This window comes from Schistocerca americana, chromosome 2 (assembly GCF_021461395.2).
Source record: "Schistocerca americana isolate TAMUIC-IGC-003095 chromosome 2, iqSchAmer2.1, whole genome shotgun sequence".
In the NCBI taxonomy this organism is placed as follows: domain Eukaryota; kingdom Metazoa; phylum Arthropoda; class Insecta; order Orthoptera; family Acrididae; genus Schistocerca; species Schistocerca americana.
The window spans coordinates 761,219,440-761,240,345 of record NC_060120.1 but is presented as its reverse complement, the minus strand read 5'-3'; the positions used below and the strand labels follow the sequence as shown (position 1 = coordinate 761,240,345).

Here is a 20,906-nt window from a genome sequence, read left to right as displayed (position 1 = left end):
GATGCTTATCCAACTGCAACTGAATATTCTATAGAAGTTATGAGTACCCAATAATTTATTTTACTGTGCCAACATAATTTCCATCTGATTTTACACCATGCTTGGATGCCTGCACCTGAATTTGCAAAACACAGCACAAAGTTTAATCCAAAATGCTAGTTATTCTAATTTTTCTAAAAAGGTGTGGAGTCTTTTTACAAAATGAGAAGAGATTTCATTTCTGCAGTAATTATTGCAGATTTAATTTCATTTTTAGAATCAAGGTCCCAAGACATAATAAAATATATTTACAGTTTAAGGGATCTGGTCTATGTGCAGTAATACAAAGAATTTGCCTGTCTTAAATAATTACACTTAACAATACTGAAAAAGGTTTATCACATATGTTTGACCTCACTCACATGCAGTAATACAAAATGACTCCTCAGTACATCGTAAGAAAACAACAAAGCTAGTATACAGTGTAGAAATAAGGTAATGAAAATGAGTATAAATACTTTAAAAATTGTGCGAATGAGTTCTTGAACAAATATTACAAGTGATATGATGAAAACAGAATGTGCATTTCACATGAAATGTAAGTTCTTAGAGTGAACCATAGTGATAATATCATCATATTTATGTCTCTTATTTAAATAACTTCTTCCAATGTCTATTCATAATATTTACATAAATACATACGTACATACATACATACTTACATACAGATATAGCCAAAATATAAAGCTTTATATTCACAACTTTTCTGGGGAATAGCACTACCTTTCTTGACTAATGAACAACATGTACATTATTTTTTCAATATCACAAAGTTTGTTATTTTTGGTACTCATATAATAAATCTGTAGCAAAATTCATCTGATGAGAATAACAATGAAAGATATTTCACAACAGCTTGAACTCTCATATACACACACCAATAACTTCATCTCAGCCACATAAACTACCAACATAACTGCAAATTAAATAATGTCACTCATCATCAGAATATTCTAATTCTATGAAAACTGAGCAATGATGATGGAAATGGGGAGAAGTGGTTCGTCACCAAGTTATGTAATTAAAACAACCTATAACAAGAGAAGTGTGCACTATTAGAGCATGAACAGTACGAAAAATATATATTACAGTGTTTTATAATAGGGACAGGAACAGCAGCTTAACCAAGAAAAGTTTCATAAACTGCAGTTGAATATAAAACTTCGACTAGTTGTACACTTGTGTGCATGCAGGTTTTCTTTTCATTGTTAAATATTATTTACAACTGCCCGTGTGGGTCCTGGAATTCTGTTAAAGAAACAGGCTAAATACTCCATCAATAGTCTTAGATGTTTTTAAAACTTAAAAGTTTATTTGATCACAGTTGTGCAGAATTGAACTAATAGCTTGCTTCATGGCCAGCTAGTATGTACAGGTCAGCACCTTCTTCTGTAAGGGTGCCACCTCTTTGAATTTCTTGGCACGAATGACTTTCTAAAACCACAACCCTGTAAACGAAAAGAAAAAAATATCCTGTCATCACAAAAAAGACAAGACAACAATGAATTGATAATTACAAGATTTGGTAGAACTTACTTGTCAGAACCAAGTAACCTGTATATTCTACTTTTATCAGTTATTTCCTGAGTTATCTCCCCATTTTTGAAACTTCTACCTTGCATTCCATGCTTGTGAAATGCAAGAACACTATCTGGTAGGCAGACTGCAAGAAGATAAGCATAACAGTAAGTACACTAATTACAATATATAAGGAATCAAATCTTCAACATAAGAAATAACCACTGAAGTATGTTTAAAATTCTTCAATGGCTATTGTAATTAACTGAGATCAATATACAAAAATTATTGATCCCCAACCTAGCATCATGTAACAGCTCTACTACCCTTTACAATGTTCTGGATGTAGAATGCATCAGTGAGCAATAGCCTTACCACAATAACTCACACGGGTTAGCCAGAAACTGTGGGTGTCGTACATTATATTTGGGGTCCATTATTTCAGGCAGTCTCAGAAATTATTAACAGTGTAAAATTCTGGGGACTATATAGGCTTGTCCAGATTTCCTACTGGCATGAATGTTTCTCAAGTAACTAGTTAAGGTTTTAGTCTAGTGGACATGAGATTTGTGATTTTGTAAGACAGAGCAGTCATCAAACTGTTAAACAACTTGCAAACTTGGAGTAAAGCTACTTATTGTAAAAAATCTGATTCAGGGCAGCTGTCATCTCAACCTAGGGGGGCCATTCCTGTTTCATTAAAACAACCCATCCCACTCCCAAAAAACAAAGAACAAAACTTCTTTCTGCTTGTACTGTATCTTGCAGACAATATTCCCACAAGGCTCCTTAAAATCTACAACGAGAACAATGCTGCACATAATTGAAGTATAGGCATCATGAGAGACAGTGGATTCCAGTTCTCCACAGCCCACTTTTGGTGTCTCCTTACATACTGTAAATATAAAAGTTGTTTGTGGGAGCATGCAAATACCTCTTCTCTTGCCTTCTGACTGCTTCAAATGTGCAGGTGTTGCGATTCAGTCTCATAGACATTTGTTTGAAAATAGTTTAGGAACAGGCAAAATTGAGGCTGTACAGTATTTCCTGAATTATAGCAAAGCAAATTTTGGTCAGAAGCTGGGAAAAATGTTGGTGTCCCAATTTGTCAATGTTGTTGTTGTTTGTATAAAGGAAAATGCCAATGTGTCATTAGCACCCATGATGATTACAACTAATTACCAGGAAAGTACAAAATCAACAATATTTTTTATGCAAAAACAGCAATCGCTTTCATTCCAATGATAGCTGCACTGTGTCATGGCCCAGACTCCACAAAATGCCAAAAGGATTGAGGAGTCATTCTAATTCAACTTCCATCCATAACTCTTGAATATTGGTCATAGCTGGGTAGTGGTGTAAAATTCCTGGGTATATAAGTTGGGGTAAATGGCCAGGATAAATGCCTTGGAAAATGCCCAAAATTCATGAATGCCGAGCATTTATGCATTTTAAAGATTAACTGATAAGTGGAAGTTATAAAAAAATTTTAAGCTGATATTTTGTTTTGAAAAAGGTGTTTTGCAACACTGCTTCCTTAGTGGTTGGGCAACCAAGTTGAAAAAGTTACCTGAAAGTTAGGGGAAAGTTATTTTGGGAAATATATTAGACTATAAACATAAGTTTTTACATATTTAATTAGGTCAATTTTATCTTCACAGGAATGCAATCATATGGAAGTTAGAGAAAGAAAGGAGCAGAATAGAAAACTATAGTCCGTCTCAAATGTTGCTACATCTGACAATAATGCCATTTTTTCCCACTGAAAACAATTTAATATTTAAGAATGAATTTATCATCAAGAAACACATGCCAGCTATTTAAAGCCTTCAGTAAGAATTTTGCTATTAATAATCATTCTTCAATAATATTTAGACATCTGACACGGATATAAAGTTTGTTACATTACAAGGCAATGACCTGGAGACAATGTTTGTGTGTGTGGTTTTTTAAACATTTTTTAAAAAAATATATATCACTACACAGCAGTCCAAAATGTGTGTGTGTGTGTGTGTGTGTGTGTGTGTGTGTGTGTGTGTGTGTGTGTGTGTGAGAGAGAGAGAGAGAGAGAGAGAGAGAGAGAGAGAGAGAGAGAGAAGTAGAACTGGTAAAAAGAAAAATTACATTATAAATGAGAAGTAGAACTGGTAAAAAGAAAAAGGACATTATAAATGAGAAGCAGCTGTAAGCAGCAAATGTCCTTCCTTGGTACAGAAAGCTGTAATGCTAGTAAAACAAAACCATGCTTCCCTCTCCTTTCCTTTTGTTCTTAGTAACATAGGCAACAAATTATATATGTCAATTGCAGTGTAAACATTTACTAACTTTTGATATCGTGAGTGTCATCCCATCCCTTATTTTAATAGGTAAATTACACATGCTAGCAGTAAAAACTATAAAAAATATTTGTTTATAAGTACCCAAATTTTGGGCATTTAAAATTGCTTTGGACAAATTCTCGGGCAAATGTCCATTTATAAATGCCCTGCCTACTGGGCATTTGCCTGGCTCACATCACTAGAGTTGGATCGAATGTTCAAAAATTCAATAAAGTCCTAGATATGTACAGAAAGATCTGCAGCTGCATCTACATCATACTCTGCCAGCCACCTAACTGTGTGGTGGAGGATACTTCTTGTACCACTAACTGGTCCCCCTTTCTCTCCTCCACTCATGAATGGCATGTGGAAGAATTATTGTCAATAAGCCTCTGTATTAGCTCTAGAGATGTATTTGGGAGGAGAAAATATGTTGCCCGACTCTTCCTGCAATGTGCTCACATGAAATTTCAACAGTAAACCTCTCAGCGATGTCTGTCACTGGAGTTTGTTGAGCATCTCTGTAACATTGTCACCCCAACTAAATGAATCTGTGACGAAATGTGTTACTCTTCACTGGATCTTCTCTATATCTTCTATCAGTCCTAATTGGTAAGGATCCCAGCTTGATGAACAATATTCAAGAATCAATTGAATAAGCACCTTGTAGGCCACTTCCTGTATGTATGAGCTAAATTTTCTGTAAGATTCTTCCTATAAATCTGAGTCTGGCATCTGCTTTTCCTATTATTTGTTTTACGTGATCGTTCTACTTAAGGTCACTCTCGAGAGTTACTCCTAAATATTTTATGATAGATAGTTTCCAGCATAGTGCAGTTGTACAGTCCCCCTCCCCGTGTATGTGCATTATGTTACATTTGTTTACATTCAGGGTGAACCACCAAAGCCTGCACCATTCATCAGTCCTCTGTTAATCACTGTGGAAATCTATGCCATATTCTGGCATTGCTACTTTTGTATAGATGACCATATTATCTGCAAACAGTCTTAAAGAGGTTCTGACACTTTCTACTAAATCATTTATGTACATTGTAAACGTTAAAGATACAGTTACACTTCCTTGGGGTACTCTGGAAATTATCTTTACAGCTCTGCAATGAAGGCTTGAATCTAGTTGCAAATCTGATCTGATGACAACTCGAACACAGTATTGGTGAATACCAAGCTGGCTTTCACCCTCACCGATCCTGTGCAGAACAAATTTTCAATTTGAAGACAACACTAAAATACAAAGCAGTCAGAAACAGTCCGATCATTTGTTCCTTTGTTGATTTCGCAAAGGCTTATGATTCAATCGATAGGCAATCTCTCTTTATTATCCTTGAGGAGCTAGGACTCGATCCGAAAACCCTAAACCTTATCAAAGAAACGCTCACAAACACAACTTCTAAGATAAAATTCCTGGGTGAAATATCAGAGCCCTTCCTGATCAAAACCGGCGTCAGACAAGGTGACGGCTTGTCTCCACTCCTCTTCAACCTTGTCTTAGACAAAGTCATCCGAGAATGGGAAAAAGAACTGAAGAATCAAAATTACTGGAAGCCTATACAACTAGGAAGATCTAAAGATGGTATTAAAATTTCATGCTTGGCATTTGCAGATGACGTGGCCATTCTAGCAGAAAACGAGACCACAGCAATTAAACAGATAGACATTCTCAAAGAATGCGCCGAAAAAGTTGGGCTACAAATTTTCCTTCCACAAAACCAAATTCATCTGCTCAAAATTTGAAACTCAAAACTGACTACAAAATATGGACAAATTGAGAGAGTTCCATTCATTAAATACTTAGGCGAGGTCCTAGAACCCACAGGGGGAGAGAAAACTGCACAAAAAGTTCGACTGCAAAAACTGAAAAGAGCATACTGGAAAACCCACAACATCTACAATAAAAAGTGTCTCTCCATTCACTCAAAAATACGACACTACAATACAGTAATCAAGCCCGAAGCACTATATGCCAGCGAAACACTCACACTCCATAGAAAAGGCGACCTGGAAGGCATCCTGAAAGAGGAACGCAAAATTATCAGAAAGATTCTTGGCCCAAAAAGAACGGAAGATGGATACAGGTTACAGTCTCGGAAAACTACAGAAAAATTATCTAACCTCGCCGCAGACATCCGGAAAAGAAGACTAAAATTTTACGGTCATATCCACAGACTCCCAACACCCAGACTCTCCCACAAAATTTTAATATACATTGAAAAATTGAAAACCATACCCTGGATACAAGAAACCAAAACACATCTAGCAAATGCACAAATAAATTCTTCAGAAGTTATAAACAGAAATGTATACGGGCAAAAAATCAATAGTTGGAAAGTACAACCCGAGAATGAAGTTTGCAAGAGACAGAGGACAAAATGGACAGAGGAAAGAAAGAGAATTCATGGGGAAAGAATGAGAGAAGTTTGGAGAGTTAAAAAATTGAATCGGAAAAGCTTTGCGTGATCCGTATGGGTCCAATCGCACATTATATATATAAAAAACGTGTTTCATAATTCTACAACAGACTGAGATCAAAAATATACGCCTATAATTTCATGCATATCTCCTACGATCCTTCTTGAAAATGGGAATGACCTGCACTTTTTCAGGTTGCTAAGTACCCTTTGTTGCTCCTGCAATCTACAATAAACTGCTGTTAGAAAAGGAGCCAGTACTTTCACACATAATCTTTGTAGAATTTTGAAGGTATCTCATCGACTCCTAATGTCTTTCCACTACTAAGCGACTGTAGTCACCTTCTATTCCGTGATCTGTTATCTCAATATCTGCCATTTCGAATTTCATATGATGATTGAAAGAAGAGACCTGGTTACGATGTTCCACAGTGGAACAATTTCTCAAGACCGAATTCAGTATTTTGGTCCTCTCTCTGTTATCTTCAATTTTAGTGTCAATATGGTCACGGAGTGAATGAATAAACAATTTCAAACTGCTTATTGACTTTATGTAAGACCAAAACCTCCTAAGGTTTTTATTCAGATAGATTGGCAAAATTTCACTTTCAAAGTCATTGACTGCTTCTCTCATTGCTCTCCTTATGCTCATTCTTGCCTCATTCAGCTTTTCTTTGTCAGCTAGGTTTTGACTTCCCTTGAATCTGTGATGAAGCTCTCTTTGTTTACATAGAAATTTTCTAACAAGGCTATTAAATCATGGTGGGTCTTTCCTGTCCCTTAAGACTTTGCTCGGAACATACTTGTCTTAGGCATAGTGAATGAAGCTATTGAATTTTTGCCATTTGTGACCCACATCTTCATCCTCAACAATGAATACCCAGATACTCTGCAGTTTGTATCCTGTCAGTTTTGCTAAGAGTTGCTATCTCAGCCATATGATCCATGAAAACTTCCTCTTGTTAATTGATTCAATAAGTTCAGGTCTGTTTATTGCTAAGAGATATATGATGATACCTTCATGAGTTAGTTCTCTAATTAGTTGCTTGAAGTAATCTTCAGATAAGGCATGCAGAATAATGTCACACGAATCACTGTCTCTTGCGGCAGTTGAGAACAGGTGACCATAAGTGCTACACAATCAAACTCATGTCCATGAAAAGTTAGTCAAACAATACTGACATACTGTGGGAGTGAGGGAATGCAGCATTGTCTTGCTGAAAGCATAAGTCTCCTGCAGGATGCTATAGACAAACAAACAGATGCACATAATGTCACAGTACATTCCTATACAATTTGTCAATGAGAGTTGATCTTAAACAAATCAGAGGTCTAGTTTTACCCACGTAAACACACCCGGTTCAAGAATACATTGACCACCTGCCTGAATGGTGCCCTGTTGGCATCTCCACACAACATGCACATGCCTAGCTTTAATGTGGGCCATGGCTCATTAGTTCAGACACACTTTCCCTTCTTTGAGTGTGGTGGTGTTCCTGCATTCATTCTAATTTCTGTGTGCTGTGACAGGTGATGAGAAAAGGCACAGATGTAGGGTGGTGGCTTTTGTATTTCATAGCAACTGAGTAGATTGCTACATCATGGCAAACCTACATATTATTACACTGAAGAACTGAAGAAACTGGTACACCTGGCTAATATCGTGTAGGGCCCCTGCAAGCACATAGAAGTGCTGCACCACAACGTGCCATGGACTTGACTAATGTCTGAAGTAGTGCTTGTGGGAATTGACACCATGAATCCTGCAGGGCTGTCTATAAATCCATAAGAGTACAAGGGGTGGAGATCTCTTCTGAACAGCATGTTGCAAAGCATCCCAGAAATGCTAAACAGTGTTCATGTCTGGGGAGTTTGGTGGCCAGCAGAAGCATTTAAACTTAGAAGAGCGTTCCTGGAGCCACTCTGAATGTGTGGGGTGTCACATTGTCGTGCTGGAATTGCCCAAGTTCATCAGAATGCACAATGGACATGAATGAATGCAGGTGATCAGAAAGGATGTTTACATATGTGTCACCTATCAGAATCATGCCTAGATGTATCAGGTGTTCCATATCACTCCAACTGCACACGCTCCACACTATTACCGAGCCTCCACCAGCTTGAGCAGTCCCCTGCTGACTTGCGGGGTCCACGGGTTCATGAGGTTGTCTCCATATCCATACACGTCCATCTGCTCAATACAAACTGGTGCACCTGCCTAATATCATGTAGAGCCCCCGCGAGATGCAGAATTGCAGCATGTTGTGCCATAGACTCTACTAATGTTGAGACTTGTCCGACAAGTCAACAAATTTCCAGTCATCAACAGTCCAATGTTGGTGTTGATGGGCCCAGGCGAGGGGTAAAGCTTTGTGTCGTGGAGTCATCAAGCGTACATGAGTGGGCCTTCAGCTCCAAAAGCCCATATTGATGATGTTTCATTGAGTAGTTCGCACACTGACACTTGTAGATGACCCAGCACTGAAATTTGCAGGAATTTGTGGAAGGATTGCATGTTGAATGATTCTCTTCAATCATCATTGGTCCTGTTCTTGCAGGATCGTTTTTCGGCTGCAGTGATGCCAGAGATTTGATGTTTTACCAGATTCCCGATATTCATGGTACATTTTGTGAAATGGTTGTATGGGAAAATCCCCACTTCATCGCTACCTTGGAGCTGGTGCATCCCATTGCTCATGTGCTGACTATAACACCACATTTAAACTCACTTAAATCTTGATAACCTGCTATTGTAGCAGCAGTAACTAGTCTAACAACTCCACCAGACACTTGTTATCTTATAGAGGCGTTGCCGACCACAGCGCTGTATTCTGCCTGTTTACATATCTCTGTACTTGAATACATATGCCTTTACAAATTTCTTTGGCACTTCAGTGTATAATCAGCAGTATTCATGGTGACCCTGATCATCAACTCAGCAGTTGGCTGTGAAAGCACTTGTCTTCCGCAAAACGAGATATTCATAGGACAAGAAAAATCTGCACATGGAAATGTAATATCCTGTGGTTCACCTATCTGTGTTCTCATTGTGAATAAAGGTGCTTACATCACTTCTTGCCAATCCATCACTTGACTTGCATGTCAAAGACCAATATAAGGTCTGCTGACATCGCAAATATGTGACACATCAAATCAGTCCATTTTATGTGACAAAATGAGTTTACTCTCTCAAAACAAAATAGCTGCCTCTAAATAAATTGCTGGTGAGTGTATAAGACAATTTCACGAGTTCCTTGTATACATAGATCATACTCACTATCAGTAAAGCCATGACATTTCAACACATATTACACCTGGTGTGCAGGACAGGCACTGTGCTGTACCACCTAAAACAATTGTTCCCTGTTCTAACTTCTTCCACACCACCAGTAGTTGCCTGGCTTTGTCACTAGCTTTGACAAACAAGAGAGAATAATTGTAGTCTTTCTCCAGTCCAAAAGAAATATGTTATTGCAAAATAAGTTGCCATGTTATTTCACATGTTAATCATTGATACACAAACATCAAGTTACAATACTCATCATATGTTAACCTACAACTGTGTGAACAAATGTCTTTTAGGTGCACACAATGATCTTACATTGTACCATTATTCTGTGCTACATTCAGGAAATATCATTGGAATAAATGTCCGATGAAATTGGATTTCTTCAAGCCTTAGGTTCAACACAGGCCATGACACCACAACTAATAGTACCTAATTTAAATGTTACTTGGAAATATCCGCATTTAATTACATAGCCATATTTCTTATAATACCTGGCTGTTCCTTCAAAATTTTGGAACCCCATGAGAAATCTGAATCAATGCACTACACCTCCCGTAATTAGTAATATGTTTTGAATATGTAACACAAGGTCCGTGAAAATCATTACAACAAATGACAATAATATTTATTTGTTCCATTAAACATTTTGAATAATTCAGTGTTGTGCTTAGTGTGTGAGTGTACATGTACATGTGCACAAGCATACTTAGTTTTCTTCTCTTACTTCAAGTTTTACTTTTGAAGACTGTTGAAATAATCCACATTCAATCACAAGAACTTTTGGAAAATATTTGTTGTCTAGTCATAACCAATTCTGCCCTGCATCTGTAATCAGATGACTACAACTAGACTATTGGCAAATAAAACTGGGATACCAGGAAGAATAGCAAATAATGAAATTATACTTCTTTAACATATACAGTATAGTAAGAAGGATATGTGAATAAATTTTTAGGTGATTTGGGAGTATACAAAAAATCAGTACACAGAGTTGCCACTTCTGGCAGCCCCTTAACCCATTTGGGCACTGAATCAAACTGCAGTCTGGGTGACAGGTATGGGTATGCCATTCCATGCTGTTTCAGATATATCCCAGAGTTCATAAACTGTAATGGCTGGTAAGTCGCCACAAGCCATTCTCTCACAACCCAAGATGAGATGTTTTCAATGGGTGGGAGACCTAGAGAATTTCCTGGTCAGAGCACCAGTCGAATGTCCTCTTATCAAAATAGGTCAGGAGAATGATGGCGAAACATGCAGTCTTTAATTATTTTGTTGAAAGGTAACATCGTGTAGCTCTACAGGTAACAACTATGTGAACAAGACATGATCGTGTTCTGTACCCAATGGCATCCCATACCATTGCACTAAGTGCTTGGCCCATATGATGATGCAAATGCAATCAAGCAATGTTTGTTCTGCTCAGAGCCTTCACATAAGGATATATACTTCGTGATGCTGTATGCGGAACCACGACTCATCTGAAATAACAATGTGCTGCCACTCTTGTGACAAGTGTTGTCATTGGGCACACCTACCTGCTGTCACATCAAGTGAAGCTGCAACAATGCTCACCTTGGTGACAGTCCATGGTGCTTCAGACATTGTCACACTGATCTTGTGGACACTTGCCTTGGTGCAAACAAGGTCATTTCCTGATCTAAGGTACGAGATGTAGCTGCATGATCCTGCGTGGCCGAGCGAACAGTATGTCCATCCTCTCAGGGGTTAGTTGCACAGGGCTGTTGATATCCTACATGGTTGTTAGTGCAGCCCACCTGAACCCATTGATTCCATATTGACATGACAGTCATGGGATTATGACCAGTGTGAATAGCAATATTGTAGAATGATAGGCCAAAGACTCGATACGCGCAATCCTGCTATTGTCAAATTCCGAAACATACTGGTAGACATCTCTCCTTCTTGCATGAGGCACAAAAAAGTCTTCCCACAAACAGAAAACATTCATCTGCAATTTACGAGTGAGAAACCAGCTGCAAAATTTTTCCCTGTATGATGGATGTAGATGGTGTAGCACTTACATACACTACTGGCCATTAAAATTGCTACATCACGAAGATGACGTGCTACAGACGCGAAATTTAACCGACAGGAAGAAAATGCTGTGATATGTAAATCATTAGTTTTTCAGAGCATTCACACAAGGTTGGCACTGGTGGCGACACCTACAATATGCTGAAATGAGGAAAGATTCCAACCGATTTCTCATACACAAACAGCAGTTGACCGGCGTTGCCTGGTGAAACGTTGTTGTGATGCCTCGTGTAAGGAGGAAATATGCATACCCTCACATTTCTGACTTTGATAAAGGTCGGATTATAGCCTATCGCGATTGCGGTTTATCATATCGCGACATTGCTGCTCGCATTGGTCGAGATCCAATGACTGTTAGCAGAATATGGAATCGGTAGGTTCAGGAGAGAGATACGGAACGCTATGCTGCATCCCAACGGCTTGGTATCACTAGCAGCCGAGATGACAGGCACCTTATCCGCATGGCTGTAACAGATAGTGCAGCCACGTCTCGATCCCTGAGTCAACAGATGAGGAAATTTGCAAGACAACAACCACCTGCATGAACAGTTCGATAACGTTTGCAGTAACATGGACTATCAGCTCGGAGACCATGGCTGCGGTTACCCTTGACACCGCATCACAGACAGGAGCGCCTGTGATGGTGTACTCAACAATGAACCTGGGTGCACGAGTGGCAAAACGTCATTTTTTCGGATGAATCCAGGTTCTGTTTACAGCATCATGATGTTCGCATCCGTGTTTAGCGACATCATGGTGAACACACATTGGAAGCGTGTATTTGTCATCACCATATTGGTGTATCACATGGTGTGATGGTATGGGGTGCCATTGGTTACACATCTTGGTCACCTCCTGTTCGCATTGACGGCACTTTGAAAAGTTGACATTACATTTCAGACGTGTTATGACCCGTGGCTCTACCCTTCATTCGATCCCAAAGAAACCCTACATTTCAGCAGGATAATGCACGACCACATGTTGCAGGTCCTGTACGGGCCTTTCTGGATACAGAAAATGTTCGACTGCTGCCGTGGCCAGCACATTCTCCAGATCTCTCACCAATTGAAAACGTCTGGTCAATGGTGGCCGAGCAACTGGCTTGTCACAATACGCCAGTCACTACTCTTGATGAACTGTGGTGTTGTGTTGAAGCTGCATGGGCAGCTGTACCTGTGCACGCCATCCAAGCTCTGTTTGACTCAATGCCCAGGTGTATCAAGGTCGTTATTACGGCCAGAGGTGCTTGTTCTGGGTACTGATTTCTCAGGATCTATGCACCAAAATTGTGTGAAAATGTAATCACATGTCACTTCTAGTATAATGTATTTGTTCAATGAATACCTGTTTATCATCTGCATTTCTTCTTGGTGTAGCAATTTTAATGGCCAGTAGTGTAGTTTGGGCCGTTGTGGTAAAATGCCAATCATTTGCACACACAAACACAATGACAGTCTCACTGATATTTTGAAGAATGGACATAGTAATCATTGATTTCTACTAAAAATAAAGGGCTCTCATAAATGCACACAAGTGTTAAGAATTTTTAAGGCTGCTGGATGGTAATGTAAGGAGTGTTTCACACTGCATTTGAGCTAAACAGCTAGGAGAGATGATAATCTGTACAATACAATCAGCCAAGACTTATATCTTAAATATTTCTGCAATATACCCTAGAGAAAGTGAACAAGTACAGTAATGATACTAATACACTGACCAGAAGGGAAAATAAGTTTGATGGTTCCCTTGGTCTTTTATTCATAGATGTTGGTGATCATGTTGAGACAGATTAAAGAATTCAATATAGTCATCAACAGTTGACAAGGACATTGCATAACATATAAATAGGTAGAAATAACAACAAAAACAATCAATTATTGACAAAATTATTTAATTGAATGGATAAAAAATCTGCTTACCAAGTGGCAGCAGAGCACACACATAAAAGATGGAACTTCCTAGCAGATTAAAACTGTGTGCCGCACTGAGACTCGAACTCGGGACCTTTGCCTTTTGAGGGCAAGTTGGTTGGTTGGTTGTTTGGGGAAGGAGACCCGACAGCGTGGTCATCGTTCTCATCGGATTAGGGAAGGAAGGGGAAGGAAGTCGGCCGTGCCCTTTCAGAGGAACCATCCCAGCATTTGCCTGGAGTGATTTAGGGAAATCACGGAAAACCTAAATCAGGATGACCGGACGCGGGATTGAACCGTCGTCCTCCCGAATGCGAGGCCAGTGTTGCGGGCAAGTGCTCTACCAACTGGGCTACCCAAGTACAAGGTGCATTCAAGTTCTCAGGCCTCCGATTTTTTTCCTCCGGACTGGAAAGAGATAGAATCATGCGCATTGTTTTAAAATGAAGCCGCGTTCATTGTCAGTACGTCCCAGAGATGGCAGCACCGTACGGCATATGGAATTTTACCGCCAGCGGTGAGAATGAAGACTTAAAATGGCGACGTTTTCCTTACTTGAACAGCATGCACTCATTCATTTTCTGAATTTGCGTGGTGTGAAACCAACTGAGATGTGGATGCCATTTTTCAATCCAGAAACAAAGCGCCAGTCAGCTCAATGGAAGCACCCAGATTCACCGCCACCAAAAAAATTTCGGGTAACCGCCAGTGCTGAAAAAATGATGGTGTCCATGTTCTGGGACAGCGAGGGCGTAATCCTTACCCATTGCATTCCAAAGGGCACTACGGTAACAGGTGCATCCTACGAAAATGTTTTGAAGAACAAATTCCTTCCTGCACTGCAACAAAAATGTCCGGGAAGGGCTGTGCGTGTGCTGTTTCACAAAGACAACGCACTCGCACATCGAGCTAACGTTACACAACAGTTTCTTCATGATAACAACTTTGAAGTGATTCCTCAGGCTCCCTACTCATCTGACCTGGCTCCTATTGACTTTTGGCTTTTTCCAACAATGAAAGACACTCTCCATGGCCGCACATTCACCAGCCGTGCTGCTATTGCCTCAGCAATTTTCCAGTGGTCAAAACAGACTCCTAAAGAAGCCTTCGCTGCTGCCATGGAATCATGGCGTCAGCGTTGTGAAAAATGTGTACGTCTGCAGGGGGATTACGTCGAGAAGTAACGCCAGTTTCATCGATTTTGGGTGAGTAGTTAAATAGAAGAAAAAATCGGAGGCCTCAGAACTTGAATGCACCTCGTACGACTCATGACCCATCCTCACAGCTTCAATTCTGCCAGTAGCTGAAGCTGTGAGGATGGGTCATGAATCATGCTTGGGTAGTTCAGTTGGTAGAGCACTAACCCAAGAAAGGCAAAGATCCCGTGTTCGAGACTATATCCGGCACAAAGTTTTAATCTGTCAGGAAGTTTCCGATCAATGAATGCTCTGCTGCAGAGTGAAAATCTCATTCTGGACACATAAAAGATGGTTGTAACTGACAAGCTTTTGGAGCCAGTGGCTCCTTCTTCAGGCAGAAGGGTTGAAGGGGAAGGAGAGCAGTGAAGGAAAAGGAGTGGAGGGGTCTAGGAAAAGGAGTAGGTTTTGGCAAAGTCACCCAGAACTGTGAGTCAGGGATGAGACGGGAAGACTGATTGTTGGGGACTGCATTGTATGAGATTTGAAAACCTGAGAGCTTAAAGATGGATGACAGGGTAATTTGCAAACAGAGATTACTGCTTAAACATCATGCATGAGTTAATAAGAGTGAAGATGTTTAAGCAGTAACCTCTGTCTGTGTATTTCCCTGTCTTCCATCTTTAAGCCCTCAGGTTTTCAAATCTCGTCCGATGCAGTCACCAACACCAACAGTCTTTCCTTCTCATCCTGTAGGGTAAGTCTGTTCTGGGCGACTTTCCCAAAATCTACCCCTTTTCCTAGACCTCTCCAGATCTTTTGCTTCACCCTTCTTCCTTCCACTTCAACCATTCTACCTGAAGGAGCAGCCCCTGGCTCTGAAAGCCTGATGGTTGTGTTCTGCTGCCACAATATAAATAGGTAGGAAATACAAAAAACTGAAAAGCCAGAAACTGCTTGAAGGGTAGTCAGCTTATTTACACACACACACAGAGAGAGAGAGAGAGAGAGAGAGAGAGAGAGAAAGGGGGGGGGGGGGGGATTACAGTATGAAGTGAAAAGAGATTAAAAAAAAGGTGAAGTGCTATTCACCTCAGATTGTCACTGTTTTTTATTTTATCAACAAGCAATTCCAACAAGACTAGTGTAATGTAAGAGCCAGTGAACTTAGCAGCTACAGATTATATACTTCACAATACCATACACATAAATTATCAGAACTGTCTATGTGAATCTAGTGGTGTTACTTCAGTGCCCACAATGTACATCACATTGATGCAATAACCCTTACTATGTATCTTACAGTGCTAATTACAAAAGTTGTACCAAGCATAACTGGAAAAGGAAAGTCTTGAAATAATTAATGTGGAGTTAACTTACCTATAGATTCAATAGCAAAATCGAACTGCATATGACCAATGTTTTTCTTTGATGTTACTGGTCGACCTTGGAGCGTAACGATTTTTACAGTTTCTGAAATGAAAATTATATTATCTTAGCATGACACTGATGTTGACAAATCTGAATATAGCAATAATTCATGTTGTTACTTACTGTCATAGCATACAAGGATAGCATCTTTTTCAAGTTGTGTTACATTCACTATGTTGAGGTTTTCCCGCCGAGGTATTACAGTTGCTGAAAATAAAAAGTGAGTATTTATTGTTTGAAAAATAATTATGGCTGAGGGAAGGGGAAAATCAGTTAACACATGAGTGAATTCAGTTATATGCACTTACTTTATGGTTGATTTATAATTAACACAATGATAGAGTACAAAAACATTATTCCAAATATTTAAAGTGTATCAACATCACATTGTAAAGTCACGGAGAATATAAGAAACATGATGTGATAAAGATATCATTCACTAAGTACAGGAGTCTTGAAGCATCAAACAGCTAAATAGAGAAGGCAACAACTAATGTACTTCCACTATCAAACTTGCATGTGATCAGGTAAAAAATAATAATTCACCCAACAGCACTATTTTAAGCAATCAATATTGTTTCATGAAAGGCTGCAGTGCAAGGCACTTAATAAATTAATTAGTTACAAAAGTTAGCAGATGCCTCAATAATAGAATGTGTATATCTAGTATCTTTTGTGACCTAACCAAAGCTTTCGTTACTCCCAATCATGATCAGCTTCTCTGAAAACTGACAAGCTACGATTTTCAAGAAAAGTCTCTTAGATCGATCTCATCATGTTTAGTGAACAGAAAACAGAGTACCTCTTAGTAACAGTGGCAAGTAATTCCTCTCTGGCTGGAGACACACTCAATTAGGTATTCCACACAGTTCAATATTAGGGCCACTACTATTTTTGTATTATATCTATGATATGCCACAACAGATTCCGTCTAATACCATTCTCTATGCAGATGACTCAACAGTGACAGTCTGCTGTAAATCCAATGAAGACTTAATCCGCCATGCTGAGCAGCCACTTGGGGAAGTAGACACATGGATCAAAAATAATAATTTGAAATTAAACTTCACGAAAACAAAGACTGTTCATTTCAAAGCAAAACAATCTGTGCAATGAATAAGTAAAATACACCATATGAACAAATAACTGGACACCACAAACTATGCCAGATGCCTTGTGTTCTATTAAATAAAAATATGTTGTGGAGTAGTCATGAGGAGAGCACACTGAGTCAAATGAACAGTCTCGTAATGTCGTGAAGATCTTATATTTCGTGAAATTGAGCCCCTTGTTCTCCAGGACCTGAAAGAGCATTCCAGACACTACCTCCTTAAGTTATCCTGCCTGCTGACATCTTACTTACCCCTTGGAGCACCACTATCCAATTCCTATCCTATCCACAGTATTCCTCCTCATCAACCCCTTATATCACCCAGATCTTGCCCAGCTGACCTTTCCAACTTGCCACATCGCCCAAAACTCCCTCCCAACCCTCCCATAAAACCAGAGCCAAAACAATCCCAGAACATTGTTGTTAACCTTTCCAATAAACTCCTCAGCCTCACAGATGTTTCAGTTCTATCAAAATGCCTCACCTTCAGCCATATACCCAAATTTAACCATGCTGAACATATCAAGGATAAGTTCTTATCTTGATACCTGCAATGGAAACACATCTTTGCCACCAATCTCTCCAACCAAAGCCAACCTAATCCCAATACTGAACCCTGCCTCTCCCAGTTCATACCACCATCCCTCCCACCTAACCAACCCCTGATCACTTTCCAGGAATTCCTTACCTCTAACTTGACCCCACAATCTCTCCCCAGGTTCCTTCCTGCCTCAAAACAGATCCCAATCTAACCATCCTACCTGCAGACAAAGGTTCCACCACTGTTGTTACGAGCTGCAGTGGCTACCTAGTGGTAGGCCTCTGCCAATGTTTGACTACTCCACCTATAAACTCTGCCCCACTGATCCCATACCAGAAGTCAAGAACAACCTCCAATTCCTGCTTAAAGCCTCAGGCACTCCCTTGAATCCATTTCCCTTCTCACTATTATGACACCCCACACATCGACCTTCTACATGCTTGACGAAATCCACAAACCCTACAACCTGGACGCCCCACTGTAGCTGGTTATTGCAATCCCACTCAAAGAATTTCAACTCTCATAGACCAACACCTCAAACGAAGCTCCCAAAATCTAGCATCTCACATCAAAGATGCCAACCACTTCCTTCACCAACACTCCACCTCTTTATGCCATGGAGTCCTACTCATCACTGTTGGCACCACTTTCCTATAAACTAACATCTCTCTCATCCATGGATTTGTCACTAGTGAAAATTACCTTTCCCAACATCCTTCAAATTCCAAACCCAATACCTCATTCCTCATGCACCTTACTAACCTATCCTAACATACCCTTTTCCTCTGAAGGGAAGGTATAGAAATGAATCCACAGCACAGCCATGGGCACTCACATGGTGCACTTCTACGCCAACCTGTTTATGGTCCATCTAGAGGAAACCTTTATATCCTTCCAAAATCTCAAACCCCTGGTCTGATTCAGGGTCATTGATGATGTCTTCATGATCTGGACACAGGGCCAAGACACCTTATCCTCATTCCTTCACAATCTCAACATCATCTCTCCCATCTGTTTCACTTCATCCTCCTCAACCCAGTGGGCCATGTTCCTTAATGTTGACCTCCTCTCCTCTGGTAGCTCTATCCACTCCTCTGCCCACAGTAAACCCACCAACCACCCGGTACCTGCATTTAAACAGCTGCCCTCCCCCTTCCAGATTGCTGCTTTCATTCAATGCGAGAGCTGCCTTCTGGCTGGATCAACCTGAGACAGCGGTCCAGCGTGTGTGAGGTGTGCTTACGTGTGTGTGTGTGTGTGTGTGTGTGTGTGTGTGTGTGTTTTCTATTCTGAAGAAGGCTTTGGCCAAAAGCTCAATGTATACAGTCTTTTCATTGTGCCTGTCTGCAACTCACCATGTTATCTTTCCTGTGAGTAGCAATCTATCCTTTTAACAATACTGTAGATATAATCACTGATTTAGCTGTAAAAAACTATATATTATGCATATTTTGTTTCAGTCATTAGGTATAGTATAATTTTCTGGGGATCTGAGAGAATTAATCTATTCAAGGTCTTTACACTACAAAAACAGGTCATCTGAGCCATGGTTGGAGCTAAAAAGAAACAACACTGCTAACCTTTATTTGAAAATCTAAAGCTAATGTTCATTACAAGCATGTATGTATATGAGACTACAATCTTCACAAAGAGAGAACCAAAACTTTTTGATGGCAATTGCTTCTTGTATTAGTATGTCACTAGACACAGAGCATGTTTGTCTAGTCACATTCTCAAACTACATAAAAGAACTACACACTGTATTGGCATGAAATCTATAAATAAAATTTGGAAGGAGAAATATATCTAAAAAATACAGAAGAGGATTTGGAAAAATATGTGAAGAGTAAATGTTACTATAGTGTAAGAGGTTTCTTGAATGATAACCATGTAAGATAGTATCTGCCTAATAAAGTAGTAACATACAGATTATTATTATATTGGTAGGGAGGACACAGCATGTTATCTTGGGTGGGGAGTCATCGTCATATGTAGAAGTGACACTGGGTGTGCCCCAGGGTGGTATGTTGGAACGCTTGCTGATCATGTCACATATTAATGACCTTGCAGAAAATTAATAGTAATCTCAGACTTTTTGCAGGTTATGCCGTTATCTATAATAAAATACTGTCTGAAAGAAGCTGCATAAATATCCTGTTAGATCGTGATAAGATTTCAAAGTGGCTCAAAGACTGGCAACTTGCTTCAAATTTTCAGAAATACAAATTTGTGCACTTCACAAAATGAAAAAAACACAGTGTCCTATGACTATAATCAATGAGTAACAATAGGAATTAGCCAACTCTTACACAGACCTGGGTGTAACACTTTGTAGGGATATGAAATGGAATGATCACATAGGCTCTATTGTGAGTACAGCAAACAATAAACATTGGTTTATTGGTACAACACTGGGGAAGTACAGTCAGTCTACAAAGGAGAGTGCTTACAAATCATTTGTGTGACCCATTTTAAAAAACTGCTCAACAGTATTGGATCTGAATCAAATAGGACTAACGGGAGATATTGAATGTATACAGAGAAGGGCAGCACGAATGGTCATATGCTTGTTTGACCTCCGGAGAGCGTTACAGTGACAACGAAAAACTGAACTGGCAAACTCTTGAAGATATATGTCAACTATCCTGAGAAAGTCTACTAACAAAGTTTCAAGAACCAGCTTTAAATGATGAGTGTAGGAATGTACGAAAACCCCGTACATATTGTTCACATAGGGATCATGAGGACTAAGTTAGAATAATTACAGCATACACAGAGGCATTCAATCAATCATTCTTCCCATGCGCCATATGTGAATGTAATGGGAAGAACTCCAGTAACTGGTACAATAGGACATACCCTCTGCCAAGCCCTTCGGATGGTTTGCAGAGAACAGATGTAGATGTAGATAACCATAGATTATTTTTTAATGGTAACTATGTCAAATAATACATGTCTGACGAAGTAACAACATATGTAGTATAATTTTGGAGTAAGTTTATTAGTCTGTATGTACAGGGGATAGGCAAAATAATGTGAACACATTTACTTATTTGGGATGGTTTATCAATAAGGGGTTGGACCCCCATTTGCTCGTAATATGGCTGTGATGCTTCTTGGAATACTGGC

At 39.5% G+C, this 20,906-nt stretch overlaps 1 protein-coding gene across 11 annotated transcripts in view; it reads right to left on the bottom strand.

The window, feature by feature from the left end:
• Window positions 1-217: 217 nt before the first annotated feature.
• LOC124595060 (mitogen-activated protein kinase kinase kinase kinase 5) overlaps window positions 218-20,906 on the bottom strand; it is a 307,956-nt gene continuing 287,267 nt past the window's right edge. For all 11 annotated transcript variants that reach the window (XM_047133627.1, XM_047133632.1, XM_047133629.1 and 8 more), the window contains 4 exons: window positions 16,249-16,332; window positions 16,075-16,167; window positions 1,576-1,702; window positions 218-1,487 (listed from right to left, as the gene is read on the bottom strand). In XM_047133627.1, coding sequence (XP_046989583.1) covers window positions 1,379-1,487; window positions 1,576-1,702; window positions 16,075-16,167; window positions 16,249-16,332 — 413 coding nt within the window. In that variant the 3' untranslated portion in view covers window positions 218-1,378. The remainder of the gene's footprint in view (window positions 1,488-1,575; window positions 1,703-16,074; window positions 16,168-16,248; window positions 16,333-20,906) is intronic.